The sequence below is a fragment of the Lepus europaeus genome, chromosome 14 (genome assembly GCF_033115175.1).
Source record: "Lepus europaeus isolate LE1 chromosome 14, mLepTim1.pri, whole genome shotgun sequence".
Taxonomy (NCBI): Eukaryota; Metazoa; Chordata; class Mammalia; order Lagomorpha; family Leporidae; genus Lepus; species Lepus europaeus.
This window is the reverse complement of record NC_084840.1, coordinates 19,452,811-19,476,226: the sequence shown is the minus strand read 5'-3', so window position 1 is coordinate 19,476,226 and position 23,416 is coordinate 19,452,811. Positions and strand designations below refer to the sequence as shown.

Here is a 23,416-nt window from a genome sequence, read left to right as displayed (position 1 = left end):
TCTCCCTCTCCCTTCCTCTCCCCCTCCCTCTATCCCTCTCTCTCCCTCTCCCTCCCTCTCCTTCTCTTTCTCCCTCTCCCTCCCCCTCCCCCTCCCTCTCCTTCTCTCTCTCCCCCTCCCCCCTCCCTCTCCTTCTCTCCCCCTCTCCCTCTCTCCCCCCTCTCCCCCTTCCCCTCCCCCCTCCCCCTCTCCCTCCTCCTCTCCCACTCTCTCCCTCTCCCTCCCTCTCTCCCTTTCTCTCCCTCTCTCCTTCTCCCTCCCCCTCCCCCTCTCCCTCTCCCTCTCCCTCACCCTCACCATTGCCCTGACTGAACAGTACACCCTGGCCCTGCCACCTCAGGCGTTCTCCTCTGGTCTCTTTAGAGACCGGCCAGGCCCAGGGCAGGGCTGGGGACAAGGCAGCAAGGGACGGGCAGGATGGCGACATGGCAGAGCCGAGGGCCTGGGTCCGCCCGCCCGTGTGAGATTCTCCCCTTGAACATGGCATTTGCTCTGCTTCCTCCGAGGCTGAGCTGAGCACACGAGTGGAATTCCCCTGGGATTCCACAGCTGGCCCTAGGGGACGTGGAGGATGGGTTCTGGCTGTGGTGGGGTGGGGGCTGCCAGTGCGGATGGAGTTAAGCAGAATGGGGGTAGCTCGGTGGGTCGTCTCCCGGGATGGGCCTTGCATCTGAGGGTATTCCCACCTCCCTGGGGGAAGGCAGCTGCTTCTTGCCTTTTGGGAAACAATGGTGGCATCACAGGAGCAAGTGGGAAGAGACAGGGCCGCCCAGGCTGGGTCCCTGCACCTGCGAAGCCGGTGCTTTGCTCTGCAGGTAGCACGTGGAGGAGAGCAGTGCTGTTCAGAGGGGCAGCGAGGCCTGGTCCCCACTAACCCCTTCTTCACGTGGCAGCAACAGGGGGAAGCAGTGGGCTGCCATGGGGAGAGGCCGGCGGGGAGACAGCGTTCGCTCCCAGAGAGAGTGGGGGCGCTTCGGGGGGTCGGGTGGGGCAGCGCGCTCCAAGATGGGAACCGAGGTGGTCTCAATTGGAACAGGATTCCTGGAGCAGATTCAGGACTTGGAAAGTCACAGGGACATCTGGGGGGAGGCACGGAGCAGGAGCCAGACGCCCCCTCCTCCCCCCACTCCTGGAATTTGCTGGGGGAAGTGGGAGCGGTGGGCTAGGGGCAGGCTCCCTCCCACTCACCTCACCACCTCCTCTCCACCTGAGGAGCTGCAAAGCCAGAAGCCAAGGTTTCCAGGTGGGGAAGCTGGACCAGGCTACTTCTTTATGCACAGATTCATGGGAGTGTGGACATGATGCAGCTTGACACAGGACGGTACCCCCAGAGGGGCCCCCGAGAGTGGGAGGAGTGCAGTGCACCTCTCTGGCTGTTCCTGTTTGTCACCAGCGGCTCTGGGTGTCCGGTCTGGGGGTGCGTGTGCACACTTGCCTGCCTGCCAGGGGGTCGGTGTTGCTGCTGTTGCTGTGCTGTGCCCACTCTGTCCCCCGTGGATGCTGGGCATCACCAGGCCAGGGTGGGGGGCGGGGGAGGGACTGAAACTGCCTCTCGAACTGCAGCAAAGGCCCAGGTTTGGAGAGGTGTGGCTCTCCCCTTTGCCATTTTGTGGTCTTGGCACCTGTGGAATGTCTGCCCCGCCCCGACCCACGCCCAGGCTCCTCACACCTGGGACCTCGTGCTTCGCAATCCCTAACTCCTGCAGCTGGTGGATTTCTTAAGCAGAATATCATTGCCCGGATCCCTTATGCACCAAATGTTTCACAGCTTGGAAGTTTACAGCTATTATCTCATAGAATGAGAGGGATCTCACTGGTGCCTGAGAAAATGAAAGGCCAGAGAAGTCATTTTGCTAATTCATGCTGGATCCTGGCCTGGAAGCCTGGTCCTGCGGAATTCTCTCCCCGCCGATGGCCCTGTCTCAGGGCCACGCGCGTAGGTGGCTGTGGGTGAGTGATGGCCGCTGGTGCTTAGGGATGCACTTGCATTTACCATACAGCCCCTTGACTGCGTGAGATGCTCCCTTCACTTGGGTGGGATGGAGAGGCCCACGCTGGGCCTGTGCTCATTTGTCCCCGACATCCCAAAAGGAACAAAAGAGGAGCAAGAAGACAGATGACCCCTGCTTGCTTCCTTTTTAATTCAAAACTTTATTTATTTATTTACGTTTGTGTATTTGAAAGAAGGCTCCCATCTGCTGGTTTGTCCCTTAAATGCCCATGAGGGCTGGGGCTGGGCCAGGCTGAAGCTAGGAGCCGGGAACACTCCGGATCCTCCGTGTGGGAGGCAGCACACAAGTGCCCGAGCCATCGCTGCCTCTCGGGTGCACATTGGCAGGAAGCCGGAGCCAGGAGCACCGCTGAGGCGCAACCCCAGGCCCTCCCACAAGGAATGCAGGTGTCTTGAGTGCATCTTAACTATTGCACCACACGCCCGCCCTGGTTTCCCATTTCAGTGCTCCGTGCCTGGTGACTTGATGTCCCACCGAAAAGGAGAATCCGGCCCGGCCTTCCGTGCGCTGACCTAACCCTGGCCGGCCCTGAGCTGTCCGAGAGCGAGCCCTGCCTTCTCCAGGCTCGGGAGAACTCACTTGCAAGTTAAGCAAAGACCGTGGGAGGCCCTGCGCTCCGCATGGAGAGAAAAGGGGTATATTCTGCCTTCCAGAGGAAGGCCCCACTCCTCCCCCTCCTGTGCCCATGGACTTGGTTTTCCTCCCCGCCTGATGAGGGTGGATCAAGGCCAAGCTGTGTGTTCAGGGGGGGCCGGGCAGGGGTGCGAGCGAGGGGCAGAGATGGAGCTTCTCTTGGGGAGAGGAAGTAATTAATTCTGAGAGGGCGGAGATGGGGAAGCCCTTGGTAACAACACAACGTCGAACTCCGAGTGCGGGTGGCTGCAAATGAAACCGCAGCGTGCAGAGCTGCCCTCCTTCACTCGTTCACTTGTCATTGAGCAGGAACTCATTGAGCACCTACTGTGTGCAGGCAGGAGCCATCGGGAGAGGGCTCAGCAGCTGGGTCAGGGACAGGAAGGGGGGCAGCGTCCTGGCACCAGGGGCCGGGCGAGGCCCACTCAGTGGCTGAGGCTGGCGGCGACTCGGGTGCAAGATTTAGCTGTTTCAATAACAGCAGCTGGGGGCCCTGGGTACACGCGACCCGCGCGTTTCAGCATGGGTTAAATACAACATTGTCCGTGTGCCCTGCCATTAGCTGATGGCATTGTTCCCTGCTCCAGTTCTGTCCTCAGCAGGGAGAATGAGATCAGCCCCTCCCTTGCGGTGTCTGTTGTGAGATCACGGGATCGCCCTGGCAACAGACTGTGATGTCAGCACTGTGCCTGGCGCTGCTGGTCACAAAGGAATCTGTCGTGTGAAGACAGAAGGGGACCACACGGGAAGCTGGGGAACCGAAATCTGATCTCAGAAAGAACATCTTGGCAGCGCGAGGTGACAGCGGGCCCAGCGCCTGCTTGGCTTGAACACTTTGCAAACAACCCCAAGCCTTCATGAGGACTGTGGGGAGAGCAGGCTTGCTCCAAGGCAGGAGCAAGTGAGCGACCGAGCGAGAGGCCCCGCGGTCCCAGAGGGCATTGGGAAAGGGGAAGATGTGACCCCCGTGACCCCTGAATTCGGATCTCCCTGCCCCCAAGCGGACCGGCTGGGATGCATCATGTGGCGTCCGGGAAGATTTTCAGCACTAATCACGCTGCCGCCGCCCCCCCCCCCCCCCCCCCCCGCCCCAGTCGCTGCCCTCGCCCTTGCAGGCACAGGCAGGGAGATTTCTTCCATTTCGTCCAAGTGGAGAAACCCAGGCCTCGCCACCAGCTCTGGGTCCGCCGCATCCATGCCTGCTGGCTGGACTCGTCCCCCATCAGCCGGGCCGCCTGGTGCCGTGTCCGAGGGGCACGTCGGGGGCACGGTCACGGTTGCTCCCTTCATGATTGCCCCTGCCCGTGCAGGAGGAGGCTGGGCAGGCTGAGGAGAGACGGGAGACCTGCTTGTTAATATGCTTCCCAGCAGCAGCATCAAGGACAGCAAAGGACCCCGGCGTTCCCTCCAACCCCGGCGCCCGCACGCTCTAAAGGCTCCTGGAGAAGCCTGGTGGCGTTGGGCTGAGCGCCCGGGTCCGGGGCTGGGAGCCGGGAGCAGGCAGCCGCGCACTGTCTGCCTGCAGGTCGGGCTGGCGGGAGTTTGTGCGTGCAGAGGGGACACAGCCGCGTGCGCCTCCGCCCACCCAGCCACTCACTCCGTGTCCTTAGCGCAGTGAGGTCGGACTACCTGGAAGTGGTACACCTGCTCCGTGGCTGCCTGTGTCTCCTCTTCAGCATTTTCTCCTTGGGAACCTGACCTGGGAGGATTCCATCCCCTCTCTGCTTCACTCTGGCCGCTGGTATCTGATCAGCGGCGTTCCGGCTGAATGCTCGGGGAGCCACAGGCCCCCTCGGGTACCTGGGCAACCCTCACCTCCACCCGGGGAGAGCCCCTGTCCCTTCTCCAGCGCCAGAGCCCAGAGCCAGGAGGGGGAGCCGAGAGTCTGTGCCGCCGACCGCCCTGTCTCTCTGCCACAGCGTTGCCGGTTGAGCCGGAGGACTGACTTCTCAGAGGGATGGTAGGAGCAGGGCGGCTGGCGGGTCCTCCGAGGCTGCCGGACTGGGGGCAGAGCTGCCAAAAAGATGCTCAAGTTTCGGGCTGATCGCCGGGTCAGGTAGGGACCTCCCCCGAGGACCGTGAGTGCTGTGAAGTCCGAGAGGCCGCGTTGCAGGCACTCGGTCCTGTGGGGACCCTGGCACTTGGCAGCATGGGGCCTGCCTGCCTGCCTGCCTGCCCTGACCCGGGCAGGGAGCTCCGGCTGCTGCATTGCAGTGTTGGGAAGGGGCAGTTGTGTGGAAATCGGTGTCGGCAGATGGAGAGAGGACGGCATTTGGAGGAGGTGCCGGGTAGGGGAGTCTGGGGCAGGGAGAAACGTGCCATGCCCTGAGAGACTGACACGGTGGGCAGCGGGCTGTGTGTGCGCGCGCACAGGCACCGTGTGCATGCGCCAGCAGGGGAGCCTCCAGCAGAGGTGCCCCTGGAACGTGGGGAACAGACAAGGACTAGAGAGGCCGGGCGGGGTGGGGCGGGGAGCAGGTGCTCTGCGCCACTGGCGAAAAGCAGGACTGTGGCACCTCAAGGACTTTCTTGTCACAGACTGCCTGTCCCCAAGCCCCAAGAGAGGAGGCGAAGGTAACTGGAAGCTCCAAGATCCCCTGTGATTGCGTGGTTGGACCTGGGAGGGAGGTGGGGACAAGGTCTGGGGGTGGGGAGGAGCGGCTTGTCCGCACACTGGAGGTAGAACCGGGCCTGGTGGACTCCGGCTGCCTCTGGCGTCCAGGCTGGCGAGCCCGGGAGGCAGAGCGCACAGGTTCCCCCCGCCGGGCTGAGGCCGCCGCCTGTTGTGCCGCTGTCTCCTGCACTGTCTCTAGACTAGATCTGGGCATGACCAGCTTGGGAGCTGGAAAAACACCCTTTGATTTTATCTTTAGCTTCAGCAGACGGCCCAGGGGCTGGGCTGTTATGGAAAGAGGGAGCCCCAAAGGTTATTTTACTTCTCCCATGCAGCCGGAGGCAGCAGCCACGCTCTCTGGCCGGGGTGGCCCACTGCTGGGGGTGGGCCTCCGCGGTCCCTGTCCCCATGCCTGCTTCTGAGCGCCCACTGGAGCCGGCTCTGGCTCTCCCAGGGCTTTTCAAGAGGGCTGGGGGGAGAGGGTCTCCAAAGACACCAAGCCCCTGCCCCATGCTCGAAGCTAGATTCCACCCAGATGGCTGCTGTGTGCGGCTCTGACCAGTCCCCGCACCAGCCACCCGCCAGCTCTGCCTGCCTGCCTCCCTCCTCCCCCAGCCCACCCCATCTCCCCTGTCTCCCCCGACAGCCCACCCGGGAGTCTGCCTGACATTCAGCCAGCCTGAAGAGTCACAGCAGGGCTTCCCCAGGGAGCCTGGCATTAGGCTCCCATCTGCCCCTGCACGCCCCCGCCCCCTCCTGCTTCCTGCAGACATGCCCACTGAACCCCACCCCAGCCCCGCCACAGCATCACTTAATTAGATCTGGCTGTTGAGCCGGCACTGACCTTGATGTCTGGCAGCTCGTGGGCTCCTGGGGACAGCAAGTAGCCCTTGGACAGGAGGCCCTGGGCTCAGCAGCGTGTGGCTGGGTCCCAGCTCGGCCGAGAAACGGCATCTCTGGGTCTCCCACTTCACAGAAGGGAGGAGATGGAGAATAAAGCAGGAGAGGAGGAGTCCAAGGTCACACAAAAATTCTTTCCAGCAAATAACCAGGGAGCGTTTTTTACGTGCAGCCCAGGCAGGCGCCGTCGCCTGCCATGCACCAAATTTTGTGCCCTCTCCCACGCAACACCTAGGGAGACCACTGGGAGGGCTGGGGGGGAGCGGCTAGCCCGGGGGGGCTCCAGTATGGAGCGAACACTGACTCATGAGATGTGAACAGATTTCGTGTCGTCTTGCACCACCCCCAGCATAGGCTGCCCCTGCTGACCCCGCGGGAGGACACCTCTCTGTCTGTGTAGTCTCTGTCTTCCTCCTTGTTAACATAACGTATCTCCTTTGCCTCTGCAGCCACAATGAAAGACAGAACACATTTCTGCACCCAGTGACCGGCAAGGTCCCGGAGGAAAACAAAAAATTTGACTTGAAAACGTGAGTTTTCCCCAGCTTTGCCGTGTGGCCTTCCCATCCCGTTGTCCCTGCCTCCTTTGGCTGGGGAGGAGAGGTAGAGGGGAGGCAGGAGCAGGCGGGTGCCAGGGCTGAGGCTCCACAGCTTGGGGGACCCATCTGGCCCCTCCACTTTTCCTGGTATCTAGCAGAGGGCAGTTGGGTCACCTCCATGGAGCTGAGGTTTGCAGAGCACCTGGGGCCTCTGCGGGAGGCACGGAGGGAAGCCAGTAGGATTAGGATCTCCTGGATCCCCTGCCGTGTGTCCCTGGCTCACAGAGGAAAGGAGAAAAAGAGAGAGGGTTCACAAGTCGGCTCTCCTGGGCCCCTGGGCCGCCGTGGCCTTTACACTGGAAGGGAACAGAGTTCTAGAGCCCCAGGGTCTACAGTTGGGAAATAAACATGCAGGAAAGAAAGAGGAGGGTCAGGAGTTAAGCCGCCACCAGCAGGAGACTCTGGCCATTGGAGCGCCTTGGTTAGAGTCCTGGCTGCAGCTCCCCACTCCCACTGCCTGCTGGTGCAGACCCTAGGAGGCAGCCGGGATGGCTCAAACAGCTGGCATCCTGGTCCGGCTTGAGCTTCTGGCTTCTGACTTCCACCCAGCCTGGCCCTGGCTGTTGTGGGCATTCGGGGAGTGAACCAGCAGATGAGAGGAGTTGGGGGGGTGCACAGGAGAGTATCAGAACTGCTGGCATAGAATCTCCGAAGAGCTGAGGGAGCGCCGGCGCCTCTCGATGGAATTGGGCCTAGCTTTGTGCTGAAGCTGGGATGGGGGGAGGGCTGGGGGCAGGGAGGGGACGGGTACTTCCCACTGTTTCTGACCGATGTCTTCCGTTCAACTTGCAATCAGCTCGGCCTTGGACATGTCCAATAAAACAGGCGGGAAACGCCCAGGTACCAGTGACAGTGACATATCCAACCACACCATGGTGTCCGAGGTCCCTCCAGAGCGGCCCAGTGTCCGGGTGAGTCCAGCCCTGCCAGATGGGAAATTCTACCCGTGCGTGTTTAGTGCGACGTCGGGGCATCCTAGGCTGCCCAGCTACTTCTGCAGGCTCCAGTGAGCAGGTGCAGCGACCCAGGGGCAGAGTGGGAAGTGGGGAAGTAACGGGGCTCACACCAGAACCTTGCAGGCCAGCGTCTAGGCCAGGGCCTCTGGACCTCCGCTCTGGTAGCTCTGAGGCCGGTACTACTTTGTGGTGTGCGTCCCGCAGCACCCTAACCTCTCTCTACCTCCCTGCTGCCGGCTCCACCTTGCCTCCAGCTCTGCCAGCCTGGATGTCTCCAGACACTGCCCCTGGAGAGAAAATCCCCACACCCCCATTGAGAACCACTGATAGCAAAGCGCTGAGCTGGAGAGGGGGAAGGAAGGCAGAGACCCCCCACCCCCCACCCCGCCTCCCTCCGGGGAAAGTCTGGGTACAAAGCAGCAATCAGGGCTGAGAGTGTCCTGTGGGTGTAGCACCAGTGACCTGAGCCACAGAAGTGGTGTGAGGAGGGCCAGAGATGAGGCCCAGGGGGCTAACGAGGGGACCATGGGGAGTGCGGGGAGGGAGCAGAAACACTGAAGAAACTACTGAGAGGGTGGGCGTGGGGGGTGGACTTTGGTGCAGCTTTTAAGATGCTGTTGAGACACCTACATCCCATATGGGAGTGTCCGGGTTCGAGTCCCCGCTCTGCCTCCAATTCCAGCCTCCTGCTACCGTGCACCCTGGAAGGCAGGAGGCGATGGCTCATGTCCTTGGGTCCCTGCCACCCACGTGGAGACCTGGGTTGAGTTGTGTGCTCCTGGCTCCATCCATTTGGGCATTTAGGGAGTGAACCTGTGGATGGCAGATATCTGTGTCTGTGTCTGTCTCTCTCTGCCTTTCAAATAAGCAAAAAGTTTTTAAAATAAATTAGCAGTATAGTCAAACAGTGGGGTGCCCTCCAAAAATTAAAACGGACTAGAACTGTATGTCTTAGCAAGGATGAAATCTTGGAAACATAATATTGAGTAGGAAGCAAGTTGCAGAATATGAAAAACATATCATCCCTTATGTAAAATGTGTATTTATAGAAACATCTGTACACGTGTACACAGACAGGAGGCCTCATTTTGGGTCAGCGGTTGCCTCTGGGGAGGAAGACAAGGGAATGGGATGGGGAGAAGCTCAAAGGGAGTCTGAGCTCCTTTGCCTCGTTTTATTAGGGAGAGAACAGCACCAAGTGAGCAGCATACGTAGTCCGCCTCTTCTGAAATGTTTGCGGCATTTCCAAACAGTTGTTAAAGGTGCTTGACTGACTGTGAAGTGGAATGGGAGCCGGGGACGGAGGCTGGAAGATGCGTCAGACGGAGGGAGGTTTTGTGGGTGGGTTAGTTTTGTTCTGTCTCTAGGGGTCAGAGGTGAAAGGTGTGACCCGCAGATGGGCTCAGGAGAAAGGGGCTGGCCGCTAAGTCCCATCCTCCGGAGACAGAGGGACTGGAGTCTGCGGTGCTGCCCAGCGGGGGGTGGGGGAGCCTCTTCCTGAGACTGGGAGGGAGCAGGTGGTCAGGATGCCAGGTCGGAGGGGCTGGTCTGAGTCCTGGCTCCGCCCCCACTCCAGCTTCCCGCTGGTGCAGACTCTGGGAGGCAGTGGCGATGGCTCAAGTGACGGAGCTCCCAACACCCACGTGGGAGACCAGAGTCTGGGAATGAGCCAGCAGACGGAGTCCTCCTTTTGTCTGTCTGTCCGTCCGTCCATCTTTCTGCCAGTAGAACTGTAGGTAGCGGGAATGTGAAACTGAGGGATGGATGCCTGATGTCCCAGCTTTCCCAGGACAGTAGGATGTGGGCTTTTCTGGGGAGAGGAGTGGGTGCGTGTGAGGATGTGTGGCGTACGCTCGGGGAACAGGATCCCCCACGGACGCCTGCGACCTCGTGCTATGACTGTGGATCTGCAGGTCCCACCCGCAGGCTCCCATGGCTCTCCTCCTGTGGTGCTCATGGCAGAGAGAGGGAGAGGCCAGGGTACCGAGGGGCTAGCCGGAGAATGGCTGCTGGGTCCACTCTGGCGAGCAGCTTCTGCAGCTTCGACAGATAGGGCTCTGGGAGGAGAGGGCATATTCTAAGGATGGTGGGTGACTTCTTCAGATGGAGAATCTTGGCCTTTGTCTGGGGCGTTTTACTAGTTGTGTTGAGAAAATGATTCCATTTTCCTCTCGCCGGGTACTTAATAAGGAAAGGCACTTCCTTCCTCCGTTCCCTCTGCACGTGTGTGTTAAGTGCTTGCTGCACTGAACTCCTAGCTGGCTCTGGTGACAAAGAGATGAGCAAAACGAAAGTCCTCCTCAGTGAGGAGCTGGTGGTGCAGAGGAGGGGCCAGGGCCGGCAGTGGCCCTGCAGGGTGACCGGGGGCCACCGATTACTTGGGGTCTGCACTTGACTGGTTTTTTTTCTTTCTTTTAAAGATTTTTATTCATTTATTTGGAAGTCAGAGTTAGAGAGGGGAGAGGGAGAGAGAGGTCTTCCATCTGCTGATTCACTCCCCAGGTGGCTGCAACAGCCAGGGCTGGGCCAGGAGCTTCTTCTGGGTCTCCCACGTGGGTGCAAGGGCCCAAGCACTTGGGCGGTCTTCTACTGCTTTCCCAGGCCATCAGCAGGGAGTTGGATTGAAAGGACTCAAACCAGTGCCTATATGGGATGCCGGAGCTGCAGGTGGCGGCTTAGCTCACCACACCGCAGCATTGGCCCCTGCACTTGGCTTGCACTTGACTTGAAAGGATGAGTTCAGTTGTCAGTGGACAAAGGAGAATGAGGACTGCCCCCCACCCTCCCCCATGGGGGAGCAAAGGCATAGGAGGGTAGGCGAGAGCCGGGGAGGGCCCTGTCTGCTGGGGAGGCAGCAGGTGGGGCACAGACTGCCCCTGTGTGCCGTGCTGGGCAGCCTGGGCTCTCCGCGAAGTGATGACAGCTCGTAAGAACTGTAGGCAAGAGAGCAGCACGATTATGTCATGTGTTAGGGAAAGGAGCGTGGCTCGTTACAGAGGACGGAAAGCCAGAAGAGATGAGCTCTGCAAGATGACAACAGGGAGCCTGAGGGGAGGGACAGATTTGCGAAGGATTAGGGAGAGGGACTTGGAGTCGGCTACGCTGGTGAGACAGCTGCGTCTCACGCATCTGTCAGAGGGCCTGCGTTCACACCCCGGCTCCCTCCTCACTCCAGCTTCCTGCTAATGCAGTGCTGGGGGCGGAAGTGCGTGCCCTCCTGCCACCCACGGGGGAGACCTGGACTGCATTCCCCGCTCCTGGCCCAGCTCAGGGTGTTTCTGGGCAGTGAACCCCTGGATGGAGTCACTCTCTCTCCTCTCGCTTCCTCACCCCTCTTGCCCCCTCTCTGTCTCTCGAATAAGGGAATAAAAAACTATTTTAAAGAAGCTAGACAGAGGCTGGCGTTGTGGTACAGTGTGTTAAGCTGCTGCCTGTGATGTTTGCATTCCATTTGAAGTGCTGGTTTGAGTCCCGGCTCCTCCGTTTCCCATCCAGCTCCCTGCTAATGCACCTGGGAAGGCAGCAGAGGATGGTCCAAGTACCTGGGCCCCTGCACCCACATGAGAGACCCGGATGGAGCTCCTGGCCCTGGCTTCAGTTTGGCCTAGACCTGGCTGTGTGGCCATTTGGGGAGTGAACCAATGGATAGACACACTCTGTGTCTCTCTCTGTCTCTGTCTCTCTCTCTCTCTATCTCTATCTCCATCTCTATCGATCTCTATCTCTACTATCTCTATCTCTCTCTGTATATATCTATCTCTCTGTCTCTCTGTTGTTCCACCTTTCATATAAATAAATCTTTTTTAAAAAATATTGAAAAAGTAAAAGAAGACAGACTGATTGGCTTTGCATCAGGGTCTAAAGGGGCAGGGGAGGGAGGGGCGGCATGAGGCACTAAGCCCTGTGTGGGTGGCCGGGGCCACAGCACGCACCAGGAGGAGACATCCAGAGCAACAGGTCTGGTTAGAAAGGGAGTGTGTTTGCCTTTGATTTATGGGTCCTGGTCAGACAACCTGTTATACAACGGATTGGAGTTAGGAGAGAGGCCTTAGGTTTTGCTTAGGGAATTGTTATCATCTTGCTGGTGATGCAGTGGGTGCACAAGAGACCACACGGGCGCTGGCTATGATGAGGAGTTCAGGAGTAAAGTAATGAAGATGTGGTTGAGCGCCACCAGGACTCAGAGAGAGGCTGCGGAGTAGCCACGGCAGAGGTATTGAGAGGAAAACAAGAGGAGAGCTCCAGCGCCAGGGTTGTGGTACAGTGGGTTAAGCCACTGCTAGGGATGCCTGCATCCCAAGTCAGAGTACCTGGTTCGAGTCCCACCTCCACTTCAGATCCAGCTTCCTGCTGCTCTTCCTGTGAGGCAGCCAATGTGCTTGGCCAAAATGCTTGGGTCCCTGCCACTCACTTGGGAGACCTGGATTGAGTTCTGGGCTCCTGGCTGCAGCCTGGCCCAGCCTTGGCTATTACGGGCATTTGAGGAATGAACCAGTGGATGGATGCTGTCTCTCTCCATCTCCATCTCTTGCTCACCCCCAATCTCCAACTGTCACTGTATCTTTCAAATTTTCAAATTTTAATTTTAAAAACAACTCTAGTATAGTTCATATGGGCCAGCGTTTATAGTGACCAAGGACAAGTGGCCTTGATTCGATGACATTGAAGAGCCACCACGGGAAGGGGCTGGAGGCAGTTTGGGGGCCATGGGAGGAAAGCATTTGGGCCTCTTCCCAGGTGCCTGACCCTGGCCCAGCAGGGAAGGTGCTGCCCCACAGTGGATGGGGTGTGGGCTGGGGGGCCTCAGGGTTGGGGGGCACCTTGCAGCATGAGAGAGACAGGGAGTTTGCTGCGAAGAAAACCAGGGGAGAGGCAAGCTTGGGAACAGAGGGGAGCAGAGGCTCTGGGGCCACGGTGGTAGTCGGGAGGGCGGGCCTTGGAAAGGAGGTGCTCCTCCCCCCAGACCTCAGAGTGCAGAGACAGCGCCAGGAGTGAGGGCAGCCATGACCCAGGCACAGCCTGTGAGATTAGAGAGTGCATGTCTGACGACCTCAAGTTTCTCTGTGGACGAGCCAGGGCCGCTGTGGGGAAGGTGGAGTCAGGGGTTGGAGGGCTGTGGGGCACGTGATGGGCAGAGCTAGTGTCTGGGCCCACTGGGGTGGCCTCGGCTGCACTGTGCTGGGCGGGGGGGTTTCTCTGGCTGGGAGTGCAGGGAGGGGATCATCAAATTAGTTTAGGACAGGTTGGGGTCCTCGTGTGAAGCCAGCATACTTCAGAATCCAAAGTTTCACGTCATTGCTCAAAAAGCTCGGAATTTTGGAGCATTTTGGGTTTTCAGATTAGGGGTGGTCAACTGCTAAGTCTATGCACATGTTCCAAACCCAGAACATTCTAAACGCTGAAACCCTCTGGCCCCAGGCATTTGGGATAAGGGATGCTCCTGGGTGGGGTTTCAGCGAAGATGAGACAGGAAGACAAGGGTGGGGATTTTTGCGAGTCCGGTTGATGTCCTCCACTGCCAGCCCTGTTCTTTATGGGGAAATTACTGAAGCCAGGAGGAAGCTGATGTACCCAGACCAAAAGGGAAGAGCCGAGGAGCTGGGGACCGGATGCACTTGGTAATGGGGCAGGAAAGCCCAAAGGACGGGCTTGGGCCCAGGAAATGGGAATTCTAGAATTGAAATGTTGGCAGGGAAAGGGCTGGCAGGGCTAAGGTGCAGCCTGGGAGTGAGTGACTGGAGCGAAGGTGGCAGGTGCTAGATTTGGGAAGGTCAAGGAAGTTTGGAGTTAAGGCATTGGAAAGTTCATCCTCTGGAGCAATGAAATTCTCCACCATAATTTCAAGACCTTCGACAAAGAGGAGGGGCTGGCATCGGGGTGCAGCAGGTTAAGCTGCCGCCTGCAACACCAGCATCTCATTTTGGAGCACTGGTTTGAGTCCCAGCTGCTCCCCTTCCAATCCAGCTTCCTGCTAATGTGCCTGGGAAGGCAGCAGATGATGGTCCAAGGACTTGAGTCCCTGCTACCCTTGTGGGAAACCAGGGTGGAGTTACAGGCTCCTGGCTTCAGCCTGGCTCAGACCTGGCTGTTGTCAGCCATTTGGGGAGTGAACCAGCAGATAGAAGACCTCTCTCTCTCTCTCTCTCTCTCTCTCTAATTCTGCCTCTCAAATAAATAAATAAATCTTTTTTAAAAATTAAATAACTAGACATGAAAGAAAGAGCCAAATAATTGCACCTGGGCTCTTCGCAGAGGGCACTCCAAGGTCAGCCCTTGGGAGAGACAGCACCTGGCGGTGGGGGCCGCTCCCTTGCAGATGGACCAGAAAGGAGAGGGGGACGTCAGGCCAACTTCTCTCTCTGCTTTCTCAGGCGACTCGGACGTCCCGCAAAGCCATCGCCTTTGGCAAGCGCTCACACTCCATGAAGAGGAACCCCAATGCACCTGTCACCAAGGCAGGCTGGCTCTTCAAACAGGTGGGGACGCCCTGCCCTTCTGCCCACCGTCACCACCGCGTCCTCCTCTCCACGTCATGCCGTTCTGTGCACTGGTTGGTGTGTGCCCCCATCGTCCCTGCGAATGCACCGCCCCATTTTAGAACAGCTCAGAGAAGCTGAGCGCCTTCCCGAAGTCACACAGAAAACTGAAGCTGGGAGTGCAGCAGGTTTGCTCACTGCAGCCCGCCACCTCCTCAGCGGGTCCCTCTGGCCATGGTGGGGGTGTCTCCGTCAAGTCTAGGGTCTACCTGCCCCCCGGCCCTCAGGTTGACCTCGCTGCTGTCCCTGCCTGCCATGCTGCTTGTTTGCTTGCTGGGGCTCCTGTCTCATCACGTTCACCTTCCTGGAGGAGGCGCTGAGCCCCAGGGTGACAGGAGTGGAAAGTCACAGGCAATTATCTGATGTCGGTTCCGGCTGCTGAAGCCTCAAGGGGCTGCCGCTGCGTGCCAGCAGGGACACTGAGCTAGGCGCTGGATGTCCTCACGGTGAGCACAGAGCTTGCTCTGCTTCACCCCGTCCTGCCCAGCTCACAGCCCCTCCCTGTGTCCTGCAGGCCAGCTCCGGGGTCAGGCAGTGGAACAAGCGCTGGTTCGTCCTGGTGGACCGTTGCCTCTTCTACTACAAAGGTGAGCTTGCCCTTGGGGCTTTGTCTGCCGAGCCTCAGGGCTCTGCACGGATGGACGGGGCAGGGCAGGAGTCCCCACTGTAGTCCCTCGAAGCGGGGATAGGGGGTGGCGGGTGTAGCTGTAGGGTAAGGACAAATCTCCATCCTCAATTCACACACTGACTCACGCGATCACTCAGTTCACATTCACCAATGGTTCCTGAGTGCCCGCGAGGTTTCAGGCAGAGCTGGAGGTCCAGGTTGGTGATCTAATGGCCCAGGAAGGCAGTGCTGTGGACAGTGAAGTCCTGGAGAGGGTATGAGAGGGAGGCAAAGACAAGAAGAGGTGACCGGTTCCCGCTAGCAGGTCACCTCCCTGCCAGTTTTCCCCTCACCCCTGAGAGTGTGGGGCCCAATCCGCGAAGGCAGGGATTTGGTCAGTTGTGTTCCCTGCTGTATGCAGGGAACAGCACATAGGAGGTGTTCCGCCCATTCTGCACGAACGAATTGCCCCAGCTCTGCCCACTCTGCCCTCCCCAGCGCTCACTCCCTGCCTCTCAAAAAAGAGGGCAAAGGCCTGGTGGCTTTGGTGCAGCTGAGGTTATTTTTAAAATATATGCAGCTACATTGTGTCAAGGCAGTGCACAGGGTGGGGAGCAAGGGTGGAAGACAGGACTGGTGAGGCTGGGAGCAGGCAGGCCTGGCGGAGAGGCTGGTTCCTCGCTTCCTTGCCCTGAATGGCAGAGCCTCCTGGCAGCAATTTGGTAAATCATTAACTCTGGCAAACAAAGGTTGTACCCAGTGACTCCCAGAGCCTGCTGTGCCTGGGCCATCTGCATCCCGAGGAGAGCGATCCAGACAGGCTGTGTAAACCGGGCCCCCAGCGTGGATGGGCACGCTGGAGCCAGAGTGGGGGCGGAACGGGGAGAAAAGCCAGGGTCTTACAGGGGAGATGTCAGGACTGGCAGTGGGGGTAGACCCTCAGAGAGCTGAGACCCACAGGGGTGAGACACGCTGGAATGGGGGCTGCTCCTGCTGTCGGGGTCTCGGGACGTCCCCTGGTGGAGCCCGCTGTCTGTCGCTCTAGAAGTCATGAGGCTGGGTCATTTGTAACGGAAGGAGGTTCACCTTGGCTCCTCGCTGGGGAGGCTGGGACCGCCAAGAGCATGGCAGTGGCTTCCGTCGGCTTCCAGTGAGGGCCCCAGGCTGCTTCTGCTCCAGACAGGAAGTGGAGGCATGACAAGGGCGACCAACTTTTTAACAACCCGGCCAGGCCCTTGAGAATGAGCCCACACTGGTGAGAAGGGCATCTGTCCTCTGACCTCATCGCCTCCTCCAGACCCGGGCACTGCTCAGTGCCATGACATTGGGAATCAGATTTCAACCTCAGCTTTGAGCCTGGACAAACCACAGCCACTCTACACTGGCCTGCATCCCGCCCGGCAGAGGGCTCAGTTTCCTCCAGGGAGTGACAGCCTCGGCTTTCCCAGACAGCCCTGGGCTCCGTGCTCCTCTGGCTTGCCCTTGCCCCAGGCAGCCGTGCTGAGGTCTGGACAGAGAAGCTGAACCGTGAACTTGATGAGGAAGAACAACAGAGCTCGAGGAGATTATAACTTACCCCGCCGCGATGTCTTCTGACCCCTAACTGAAACTCACAGTCCCCAGCCTGGGGAGTAACTGACAATCCCGGAAAGGGGAAGGGTCTCACCCACTGCAGCCTCGCGGTCGCCCCTGTGTTCCGCAGAGCAGCCCCAGCCTATCTGGCCTCCCGCTGGCAGCCAGGGGCCCGGCTGGCTAATCCACCAGGCTCCTGGGAGACCCAGGATGAATCACAGGGCGACACAGCTCTTAGCCTGGTCCTGGCGTGCCCAGGCCCAGGGGCTCCATGCAGGGGCTCATTTTCCGGCAGAGACATGGAGACTGTGGAAGGGATCCTGCACGGGAGGGCAAGGCAGGCTGCTAGGCACCGGGGAGGACCTCAGGAAGTTACCCAGAATCCGAGCCCTGGAGAAGGGACCGCCCACTCTGCCCTGCTCTGTCCTCGCACCCAGTGACGGCTGTTGGAACTGTCTCACTTGGGGTGGGGGGGGAGGCACAAGCACACTGGCTTTGCAGTCACACTTCTTGGGTTGAGACCAGTCCCGTCACCCACTACTTAACCTCCTTGCGTCTCCAACTTGCCTACCTACGAAACCGGGGTGATGCTACAACGTCTTTGTTAGAACAGCAGCTGCCATGCAGGGGACACTCCCCAAGTGCTAGTTATTGACCTGCTTATTTGTGTGCAAGAATGTAGACTGCCCTGTGGGCGGGCACTGCTTCCGCGTCCCGTTGTCTGGAGCCTCCTCCACAGGGCCACCATGCTCCCACCTCCCAGGAGTGTGCAGCTGGTGCTGTGTGGGGTGGCCCTGGTGCCCCGATAAGCAGTGGGCGAGGAGGCTGATGGGTGTGCACACACACACCTCCTGTGCCTCTGTCTCCTCCCAGATGAGAAGGAAGAGAGCGTCCTGGGCAGCATCCCCCTCCTGAGCTTCCGGGTCGCCGCCGTGCAGCCCTCGGACAACATCAGCCGGAAGCACACGTTTAAGGTCAGTGACCCTCCACTCCCCGCCGCGGTGGGGCGGGGGAAACACGGGATGGACAAGGACCAGGGGCAGCTCCCTGAGGAACCCCACAGGTGGTGGCCCAGGGGACAGCAGGCAGTGGGAGCAGGCTAGAATGGGGCTCCCGCAGGGCTCCTCTCCCTGTGGGGGTCCGACGAGTGAGTCTCCCCCAGGGTGGGACAGCCCGCGTGGGCTTCGGTGGTACCTGCATTTTTCCTGGAGGAGAAAGGTTTGTGTTTTGAGCCCTTGGACCTGTCGCCCAGTGGCCGGCCCGTGGGAAGCACCTGTCTGCAGAAGCAGGAGCTGTGGCCGCGGGGGTTCTGGGGCCATTTCTGCAAAGATGCTCCCCCTCACCACCATGGTCCCAGGCAGCAGGAGCCGCTGTCCGAGTCCCGGGCAAACGTTCTCAGACCTCAGTGTTTAGAGAAATGAGCCGAGTCTGGTTCCCACCCAGAGCCACAGGCCTCCTGTAGACAGCAGCTTGGGAGAACAAGTGCCCGGGAAAGTGGGCCTCGGTGCCACGCCCGCGGAGCCCCCGGGGAGCGCCTGTCAGAGCGCGGCTCCTCCTAGCAGTGTTTTTCCACGTTTAAAAATGCATGACCCATTAAAAACTATAAAAATCCCATGACCTTTTGGTGTTCTATGATGCAAACACCATAGGTTTTTCTTCACTTCCCAAATATAAAATCCTCATGTTGGCTGTGTGGGTTCTGAGTACAAAGCCTTCCCTCCCCCGGGTGAGAGTCGCTGCCCACCCCCTAAAGACCAAACCTGCGGGCCACCCCAGGCCGTCCCTGAGCCCCTCAGACCCTTTCCTTCCTGCAGTCCTGCTCACCTGGCTACCGAAAACAGGTGGCCAGCGCACACAGGGCCTGGCCTGGGGACGAGGGGACGTCTTTGGCACTGCATTTGTCCCCCCCTCCCGGGGTCCTGTCCCCAGAGGTATGAGCAGAATGGTCAACAGGGAGCCGGGTCCTAGCTGGGGAAACAGGAACAGGCTGTTGAACCAACAACAAACAGCCCTGCTACGCACACACCCACGCACAAGCAAGCCGCCTGTCTGGCCCTCCCCTCCAGACCTGTGCAGAGACACAGGCGCTCCGGCTCTGAGCCCTGCCAGCAGCAGGTGTCAGATAAGCGTCCCTGAGTGACTGACACCCAGCCCCACTGCAAACCCCCAGCCCACCCTCTGCTTCGCCCCCAGCGGGCTCTGCTTCTCCAAGGCCCTCTCCCAAGAGTTCTGACTATAGCTATTCAGGGGCCCTTCCCCAGGGTGGGGGGGAGGAAGGCAGACAGACAGGAGTCTTGTCCCGCTGTGGCCACCAGGCACAGCTCTTGGACGGCAGATAATGAGGAGCCAGGCCCTGTCCCTGGCCAGACCGCTGCTGAATGCCTTAACCTCTTCCTAACCCGGGGGGCCCTCCCCGCTGGGACCCCTCCCTCCATTCTCTGGGCCCCTTTGATGGTTCCAGCTCTGCGCTCACTTGCCATCAATAGCCCTGTCTTTTCCCAGGCCCTCTGCGTTCCCCCGTGCCTGTGCCTGTGCTCGCTCCTTGTTCCCTGTGGCAGGTTTTGTCCCCCAGCGTGACTGGGAACTCTTCAAGTGCGAGGGAGGGCGCGTCTTTGCCTTCCTTGGGCCTGGGGCCCCAGCAGGCGCCGCACATGGCCACTCCCTGGTGCTCACTGAATTGATGAATTCATTGGCTGCCCAGTCCTCTGCACAACAGCCCTGCATTCTCCACCCTGGGCCTGCTGGGCCCCCACCCTCCCATCCTGTGCCGGTTCGAGCCCCCTGCTGCTCCTTAGCGCCCCTGCCTTCCATCAGCCCCTGCCCCGCCCTCGCCCACAGTCCTGGGCTCTGCCCCCACGCTGGGCACCACGTGCAGCCGGGGCAGGGGCTCCAGGGCAGGCCTATCAGAGAGAGCTCGGGGAAGGAGCCCTGGCAAGAGGCGTGGGCTTGACGTTGCTGTCAGGAGAGCCCTGGGGGCTGCTCACAGGAGCCCTGGCCCCTCTCCTGCCAAATCCCCAGAGACCCAGGTTCCTGCCTCCAAGGGGGGCGGAGGCTGGAGGGAGGCTCCCTTCCGAGACCCCCAACTCACCCTTGATCTCTCAGTCCAGTCAGATAAACCAGGCTTTTCTCATAGACTGGGGGGTCCTACCTAGGAGGGTGCTGACATTCCAGAAAGAATCCAATCCTGTGGCCTCTTGTCCTTGTGGCCTGGAGTTTCACCAGGCAGACCCCCCCCCCCCCCACTAAGGAGATGCATCGGTTAGGGCCAGAACCAAACAACAGCTGATCCGCAGCTGCAGAGCTGGTGGGAGAGCCGGCTTCCCTGACCACCGCCTGCTGCCAGCCCAGGTCCCGTGGCACCCACACTCCTCGCCTCACACCTCGGGAAGCTGAGCTGGGCACTGCTGGGTGCCGTGGTCCCCAGTGGTGACCCCGGGGAGGAAGGGCCCCCCTGAATCTCCCCTGCTCCCTGCCACCTGCTCTGTCCCTTTGGTGTTCGGTTGACCTGTTCTCTGCTTCTCCTCCTGCTGACCGCGTGAGGACCCCTCCTCTGGACAGGAGCTCTCTTCTGGGTTCCCGCCCGCTGTGTCTGCTCGTGGCCACCAACTAGGTAGTATGCGCCATCTGTATGCCAGTGCATGCCCTTGCACGCTGTGCATGGGGTGTGGAGGAGGCACCGCTAGCTTCCCCCAGTGAGGCTGGGATGAGGTTGTGCTGGGGGCTGCTTCCTGCAGGCATCAGGTGCTCGCCCTTCATGTCAGCCTGGAACTGGGGGGAGAGCTGCTGCGGAGTTGTAGGCATGGCAGGTGGGCTTCGCTGGCTGGCGGGCTGCCTGGTGGCGTGCAGAGAACTGGCCAAAGCGGATACCCAGGTGCCCACTGCTGCATGTGGGGTAGCTGTGGGCCGCCCTCCTTGGCTTGCTCCTGCGCCCCTGTGGGCAATGAGTTGCAGCCCAGGGAACGGCCCTGCTGACCGCCCCTCTGGGGGTGTTGGTGTCCTCTCCCTGCAGGTGACTGTGTGCTGGGTGGAGGAGGCCGGGGCCAGTTCCACGCGCTGCCTCTCCCCACAGGCCGAGCACGCCGGCGTCCGCACCTACTTCTTCAGTGCCGAGGGCCCCGAGGAGCAGGAGGCCTGGATCCAGGCCATGGGGGAGGCTGCCCGAGTCCAGATCCCTCCAGCCCAGAAGTCAGCGCCCCAGCCTGTGCGTCAGGGGTAAGTGCCGGGGACCACCCGGGGTGGAGTGAGGAGACCTGAAGCAGTGGCCACTCTGCGCTGCCATGGCTGAGCCCGCTTGGGCCCCCAGAGAGCTGCGTACTGCACATCTCCTGCCCCAAGCAGGGCGCCTGGCGGGGGGAGTCCAGACTCTCCTCCCTGACCGGCTCCTCCTCTTTTTCTTTTAAAAAATATTTGGCTAGCGCCACAGCTCACTAGGCTAATCCTCCGCCTGCAGTGCCAGCACCCTGGGTTCTAGTCCTGGTTGGGGCCGGATTCTGTCCTGGTTGCTCCTCTTCCAGTCCAGCTCTGTGCTGTGGGCCGGGAAGGCAGTGGAGGATGGCCCAAGTGCTTGGGTCCTGAACCCGCATGGGAGACCAGGAGGAAGCGCCTGGCTCCTGGCTTCGGATCGGCGCAGCATGCTGGCTGTAGCAGCCATTTGGGGGGGTGAACTAATGGAAAGAAGACCTTTCTCTCTGATAATTTGAAAGCCAGAGTGACACACAGAGAGAGGGAGTGAGAGAGAAAGATCTTCCATCCACTGGTTCACTCCCCAAATGCCAGCGATAGCCAGGGCTTGGCCAGGCTGAAGCCCAGGAGCCAGAACGCCATCCGGGTCTCCCATGTGGGCGGCAGGAACCTAAGTGCTTGAGCCGATGTCGGTCGGCTGCCTCCCGTGCACATTCGCAAGAGGCTGCATGGGAAGCAGGGCAGCCAGAATTGGAACCAGACAGTGAGGCCGGCGCCCAGGTGGCTGCCAAGGGCCTTCCCCCAGCTCAACTCCTCCTCTTAGCTCGCGCGGGGGGAGGCCAAGGGAGAAGCCAGGTTCCAGGGGCCTGGCCAGGAGCCGAAGGTCAGAGCCGTTTGCTTGTTTTTCTTAGCTGTGTGTGTTAAGCACGTGGTCTTCAGGGGAAGATGGACCCAGGTCTCAGTCACAGCTCTGCCATGTGCACACAGTGTGACCCCAGCATGTGGGCATGGATCGGCCTCTGAACCTGGCTTCCTCTCCCTCCCTCCGGCCGGCCGAGGGGACCGCGCTGCACGTGTGGAGAGCGAGCAGTGAGCACCCACATACGTCTCCCACCCCTCCTCACCCAGGCTCAGTGCCTGCCTCTCCTGTAACTGGGCAGGGAATGCTGAGTGAGGTGTTCGTGGGGAGTTTTACAGTGTAGACTCCAAGTGGATTCACGTGTCTTAGAAATGTTTGCCCAGCAGTGTTCCCGTGAGCTCGGCTGACTGTGGAAGCTGTGGGGAGGCAGTTACCGCCAGCTCCTGTCTAGGCTGGAAGCACGGGCGGGCGTCCAGGAGCGCATCCATCCATAGCACAGACCCCCACCGTGGATCTCACCGCGTGCAGCACCATGCAGGGTGCCAGGAACACAAGGGAGGGAGCGCTGCCGCACGCCTGCCGCTTCCCCGAAAGTCGGTCCTGGAAGAAGCGAGCGTTGGAGGCGAGAGCTAGCGTGTTTATCCGCTTGTGGATCTGCAGCCAGTAACTTCTGCCCCCGAGCCTCGGCCCACAGCCGCCCTGGCAGGGGAAGCCTGTGTACTGCCTGCCCTTGAGGGGCCGAGGTCTGTGGAGGCTAGGTGCCCGTGCCTGCGCCGGGCTGTGTGGCTGGGACGTCAGGACAGCTGCTGCTCTGGTGTGTCACTCTGGTGCCAGCCGAGGGGCTGGAGCAGGGGCAGGTGGCAGAGGAGCCCCTGGCGGGGGCAGGTTAGTTTTGGACATGACTTGACAGCTGGCTCAGTGCCGGCAGTACAAGGGAGAGGAGAGGACCCAGTGGGGAGACGAGGCAGGTGGAGCAGGGCACATGGGTTTAGGAATCTCCCAGGCCTCAGCCATGGGAGAGAGCCTGGGATTTGGGGAGCAGACTCCTGTTCTGTCGCCACCTTCCCACCCAGCCCCCTCTGTTCCTTTTCTCCTCCCCTGGTCTGCCTCCCCCCACCCAACTCCGAGTCGGGCTGGTGTCACTTATGGCGTGTCCCTTGGCATCCCACAGCCACGAGAAGCCAGACTCCGAGAACATCCCCCCCGGCAAGCAGCACCAGCAGCCACCCCACAACAGCCTGCCCAAGCCCGAGCCCGAGGCCAAGACCCGAGGGGAGGGGGACGGCCGAGGCTGCGAGAAGGCAGAACGCAGGCCCGAAGTCAAGAAGGAGTCCCTGGGCAAAGCCGGCGGCATCCCGGCTGAGCCCGGCTCAGAGCCAGGCAGCCCTTACCCGGAGGGCCCGAGGGTCCCGGGGGGAGGGGAGCCGCTGGCCCAGCCCAATGGCTGGCAGTACAGCTCCCCCAGCCGGCCGGGGAGCACAGCGTTCCCACCTCAGGACGGGGACAGTGGGGGCCTGCGCCGGAGCTTCCAGCCACGCACCAACCCAGACAAAATCGCCCAGCGCAAGAGCTCCATGAGCCAGCTGCAGCAGTGGGTGAACCTGCGCCGGGGCGCGCCCCCGCCAGAGGACCTGCGGAGGTGAGGCCTGGCCGGTGCCCAGTGTGCTAGGGCTCGGGCACAAGGCATTTTCCTGTGGGGAAACCAGGCCAGTTCCAGCCTGCCCACTTCCTTTCCTGCCCCAGGGCCCCATCTGTAGCGCCTGCCCACTGCTCTCTCTGTCTTCTTCCTGCAGAAGGAGGGGCAGAGCACCCCTGGGGCTCCTCCCCGGCATGGCCCAGGAGGCCGGCAGCCTCGGGGAAGTTGTTTTTGGTGGAGGCCAGAACCTCTGCCCCAGGGTTTCTGCAAACGCAGCACCAAGCCAGCTCCTCTTGGGAATAGTTCTCAT

The 23,416-nt window shown here is 60.4% G+C and overlaps 1 protein-coding gene across 5 annotated transcripts in view; it reads left to right on the top strand.

Moving 5' to 3' along the window:
* Positions 1-23,416, top strand: part of PLEKHA6 (pleckstrin homology domain containing A6) — a 143,994-nt gene that overhangs the window by 85,070 nt on the left and 35,508 nt on the right. For 4 of the 5 annotated variants that reach the window (XM_062211652.1, XM_062211651.1, XM_062211649.1 and 1 more), the window contains exons 4-10: positions 6,609-6,689; positions 7,555-7,669; positions 14,086-14,190; positions 14,765-14,837; positions 17,303-17,403; positions 20,439-20,641; positions 22,642-23,109. In XM_062211652.1, the coding sequence (XP_062067636.1) occupies positions 7,568-7,669; positions 14,086-14,190; positions 14,765-14,837; positions 17,303-17,403; positions 20,439-20,641; positions 22,642-23,109 (1,052 nt within the window). In that variant the 5' untranslated portion in view covers positions 6,609-6,689; positions 7,555-7,567. The remainder of the gene's footprint in view (positions 1-6,608; positions 6,690-7,554; positions 7,670-14,085; positions 14,191-14,764; positions 14,838-17,302; positions 17,404-20,438; positions 20,642-22,641; positions 23,110-23,416) is intronic. The other variant, XM_062211653.1, reaches the window with a different exon arrangement.